The sequence below is a fragment of the Austrofundulus limnaeus genome, unplaced genomic scaffold (genome assembly GCF_001266775.1).
Source record: "Austrofundulus limnaeus strain Quisiro unplaced genomic scaffold, Austrofundulus_limnaeus-1.0 Scaffold2934, whole genome shotgun sequence".
NCBI lineage: Eukaryota > Metazoa > Chordata > Actinopteri > Cyprinodontiformes > Rivulidae > Austrofundulus > Austrofundulus limnaeus.
In genome coordinates, this window is record NW_013955336.1 from 3,178 (window position 1) to 7,811 (window position 4,634).

Consider the following 4,634-nt stretch of genomic DNA (forward strand, 5'->3'; position numbering starts at 1 on the left):
GTGTAGAGCTGGTCCAGTGTTCCACGACCAGGACCAAAACCACACTGCTCTTCCTGAATCCGAGGTTCGACTATCCAAACTACCCTTTCTAAACTCAATTATTTACATAAATAAATACAAATTTAAAAATATAAGAACTAGAATATTTAGAGAAAGGATGAAAGGGTTTGTCACGTGCKGACCAGTTTAAATAAAGATTTGAATTTACTGTTTGTTGGGATCACTGTCCACCTCACCATCTCTCTACATCCATATCTCTGTATCTTCTTCCTTTAGTCACAGTTTTCATGACACACAGGAAAATTATATATCAAAACGCAAGCCTTTTTGTCTTCTTTCAGACAAATTTCTGGTTTTGCTGTATGACAAATGGTTTTCTGTCAAAGTGCATCAGAAGTCAGGGACTTGCCTTCCTTGGTTCAGGTGCAAAACTACAATTTTTAACTCGACATATCTCTGAGATGAAGAGCTGTACATGTTTGAACATTTCCATGACTAAGAACCAGTCTCTTCTGTCACGGTTCAAGAATTATTTAAATAGATCTTATAGTTTTCACACACGTTGGTGCGAACTAAAGAATTTTTTTAATGACATCACAATCTGGCCTTCTGATTGGCTGACTGTGTTACTGGGCGGAATAGACTAATGAGTGACAGAACAAAAAGAGGCTTTGTGTATTTCAAAATGGCGCCCTGATTGCTCAACAGTTTTAAGACACACAAAGCTGAAATTTGGTGGGTTGGTAGCTGAGAGCTAACTCAACACATTCTGAATGCTAATCACAAGTTTAAAGGGTCAATATCATGTAAAATCAACTTGTTTGAGTTTTATATCATGTTATAATGTTATACTCTCATGAAAAACATGTCCAAAGCCTTGCTCTGACTCATTCATCATGTTGGAGAAATCCTGCAGTGTTTTTATGAAGCCATGCTGAGGAGCAAAACGACAGGTGGGGACCAGAAACACCTTTTGGTACCAGAAAAACCTTTTGGTACCAGAAACACCCCTGGGACGTGTCTTTAAGTTGAACTTCCTCATGGCAGAGCACCCCAACCTCCCCACTCCCCACAGACCCCGCCCATGACTCCTGCAGGCTCTCAGGTGAAAGTGAAAGTGAAACCTAACTGTCTGCTGAGCTCTCAACATTAGTTCTCACTCAGTGAAGCTCTTTTCAGATTAAAAATACCTTTGAGGAAATGTATTTTCAGATGCCAAGTAAACTGCCCCGGGGCGCCCCCCTCCCCCCCGCACTGAAATGGGCGGGACAGAAGCAGAAGGMGGTTCTTAAAGAGACAGAGGCCAATTTCAAGGTGTTTAGAAGAGGAAGTGAGAAGATAAGTTTATTTTCTATTTAAACATAAAAACAGCATTTTAATAACAGCTAAAGGTGACAGAGATACTTTATTATGGTATAGTATTTAATTATATAGATACTTTATTATGTATAGTATTTAAATATATGCCCGAGAAACACATAATATTGGCCCTTTAAGCTAACCGCTTATGCTAATTAAAAAAAGAAGCTCTAATTGAGCCATTTTAAGACGAACAGAGTAGGGTTGGGCATAATCGTATCATGTGCAATTAATCATCAGTAAAACAATCGATTATTTTTTGGTACTAGATAATTAATATGATTAATGCCACCAGCTCGGTGCTCCTCTCCGCTTCAAATGTGATGAACATTAAAACAGTTCTGTCATTTATTTATCTATCAACACAATTTATAATTTGATGTACARCCTGAAGTYTGTAGTTTTGACACAGTTTAGAACAGATTTTTATGAAGAGTAAATCTTTCCCACTACATTAGTCATGTGACCAGGACATAAGGGGGTCCAATGGATTAATTGTTAAATTAATCGTTATTGGCTAAATCCAACAATTAATCATGATTATTTTATGCCAATATTGCCCAACCTTTCCACAGAGCTGAAAACTGACAAACTAGTAGCCAAGAAGAAGCTTTCAAAAATTCTCAATTCTAAATTAGAATTCAAGATGGCCACCAGAGCTAATGTGAAACTATAATAACTCGGCCTTTTTAAAACACTTAGCCAAATTTTGATGAGGTGTCAGCTAAGAAGGATCTCCATCACTGAAGCCAAATCACAAATAGAAAATGGCCGTCGTAGCTAAAAAGCAAAATTGACCATAACTAAGGCGTTTTAGACATTTGGCTGTATTTTTGGGAAGGTAATAATAGATCACAGTGATCTCAAAGATTTGAATTTAATGTTTTTTAAAAACATTAAACTGAAGGAGACGTGTCAAGCCCGTCAGTCCAGGATCTGTTCTGTTTTCATCTGGAAACGCTGAGAACAACCTGCAACAAGCAGCTCTGTGTGGCTGCTAAACTAGCTTTAGGACAAAGCTCTGATTCATTAAGCTAATTTTTAACACATTTTTGTTTTCAGTTTTCTGTAGTTAATGGTGATTAATGCATTAAAGGTCTGGCCCAACTAATATAATTTTTGTCAGTCTAAAACATTAAGCTGTGACCAAAGGAGAAAAATAAATAAAAATTTGTAAGGCACTTCATGGACATGTCCTTCCAGGGACAGAAGGATTGTTGTCTTTTTAAATTCAGAGGTTGTTTCATATATTCTTGTTAAATGAAAATGTGTTGACAAGTTAATAATTTACAACAACAACTAGTTTCTAACTGACTAACTGTTTGTGCTCAGCTTCATTTAATGTTATTATTCCAACATTTTGAGACATAATTCAGTTTCTCTCCCAATCAGCCTGATTTCCTTTCAGATTTTCACCCATTGATCACCACTGACTCTCAACCAAACAAATGTAAAAAACAAAGTGTTAAATGTTAGTTTTAGGCAAACAACTTTAATGGCTTGAAGAGAGCTGGAAAGAACAGATTTGACATCAGTATGACATGGTAACATTGTGTTTAAAAAGAAATATTAAATAAAACCTAAAATGTTAAATAGTGGAAGTAATGAAGTTATTTGTTGTTGTGTGTCTGATCTCCACAGACTTGTTTACTCAACATGACTGACATGGCTTTCCACATCATCTACTGTATGGAGTCCTCCTCTGATGTCCTCGGTGCAGCTGAAAGTGTAAGGATGTTTTTGTGTGTGTGTATGAACATTGTGACCTTATAGTTGGACTGGTGTTAAACTTTTTTGTGTTAATTTTTGTATATGTCAATTGTAGTGTGTGAAGGTCTATGCCCCCGAGTTGACCACTGACAAACTGATGAGTTGTGTGAAGGGGGACACTGGAAACCAGCTCATGCACCAGAATGCCCTGAAGACCAAAGCCTTGACCCCTCCACACCAGTATGTGCCTTGGGTGACCATTAATGGGGTGAGATTTCTGCACAATACACAACACATGTTATTAACACTTTGATATGCTGTGGAAACACACAAAGAGAACAGCAGAAAACACTAAACATAAATAAAATTGTTAGATTCACTTGATTTGAACATTTGCTGAAAATTGTTTGCTCCATAAGTTGGTTGTTAAATCAGTTCGATCAGGGCTCTGCAACCTTTATAATCMAAAGAACCATTTCTGCTGCTTGACTCACTAATAAAATGTGTCCAGARATGAAAAACAAGCTACGACTGTGTTTATCAACTGGAAGAACTGTAGATTTTAACCACTTTATAGAGGAGTCAGAAACTTATGAAAAGGAGTTTATTAATTCACTGAGCTTAGATAGGAAGTTTTCTGAATGCTGAAGAAAAAGTAAGACATCATCAGCATACAGACTGATTTTATGTTCTATGTTCTTACATTGTATGCCTTTAATATCTGCAGTTTGCCTGATCGCAGCTGCTAGAGGTTCAATAAAAATATCAAACAGTGAGGGGGACAGTGGGCATCCCTGCGGGGTGCCTCTCTGTAAACAAAAACTAGAAGATATTTGGTTATTTGTCCTGAAACATGCTGTTGGTGAGTTATATAATATTTAACCAATTAATGAAATCATTTCCAAAACCACATTTATGCAGGGTTGCAAATAAGAATTTCCAGTTTACTCAAACTCTTTTTCTGCATCCAGAAACAAAATAGCTGTTTCACTGTTTTTACTGTAAAAAAAATCTATTAAATTAAATAATCTGTGTTCCATTCTGAAAACACAAACACCAACTGTTGTTGGTGTTTGGTTCATGCTAGCACGTCATGATCCAGCAACAAAAGCAACCACTAACACTGCTAACAAGCTGGGGTATTTTTTTTATTTAACTTCACACTTTCTACCCCATGTTTTCTACCCCACGTTTTCTACCCCATGTTTTCTACCCCATGTTTTCTACCCCATGTTTTCTACCCCATGTTTTCTACTCCATGTTTTCTACCCCATGTTTTCTACCCCATGTTTTCTACCCCATGTTTTCTACCCCTTGTTTTCTACCCCTTGTTTTCTACCCCAGGTTTTCTACCCCATGTTTTCTACCCCATGTTTTTGGCTTCAATTGTGAACAACAAAAAGAGGAAAGTGCGTCCTTCATCCTTGTGTAGGGGTCACCTCGAGTGAAGAAACAAGATTTACTGCCCCGAAGCAGGCCTCGGACAGAACTGAGGGGTTCTCTTCCACGGTTAGAATGACCTGTCATGGCCTAAATAGAGTTCAGTTTGTGACAGAGTTCCTGTC

At 37.5% G+C, this 4,634-nt stretch overlaps 1 protein-coding gene across 1 annotated transcript in view; it reads left to right on the plus strand.

Annotated features, from left to right (window-relative positions):
• The window catches only part of LOC106511568 (gamma-interferon-inducible lysosomal thiol reductase), a gene marked incomplete at its 3' end in the record, with an annotated part of 6,255 nt that extends 2,918 nt beyond the window's left edge, over nucleotides 1–3,337 (plus strand). The window contains 2 exon segments of the mRNA XM_014000326.1: nucleotides 3,001–3,087; nucleotides 3,185–3,337. Coding sequence (XP_013855780.1) covers nucleotides 3,001–3,087; nucleotides 3,185–3,337 — 240 coding nt within the window.
• Nucleotides 3,338–4,634: the final 1,297 nt, after the last annotated feature.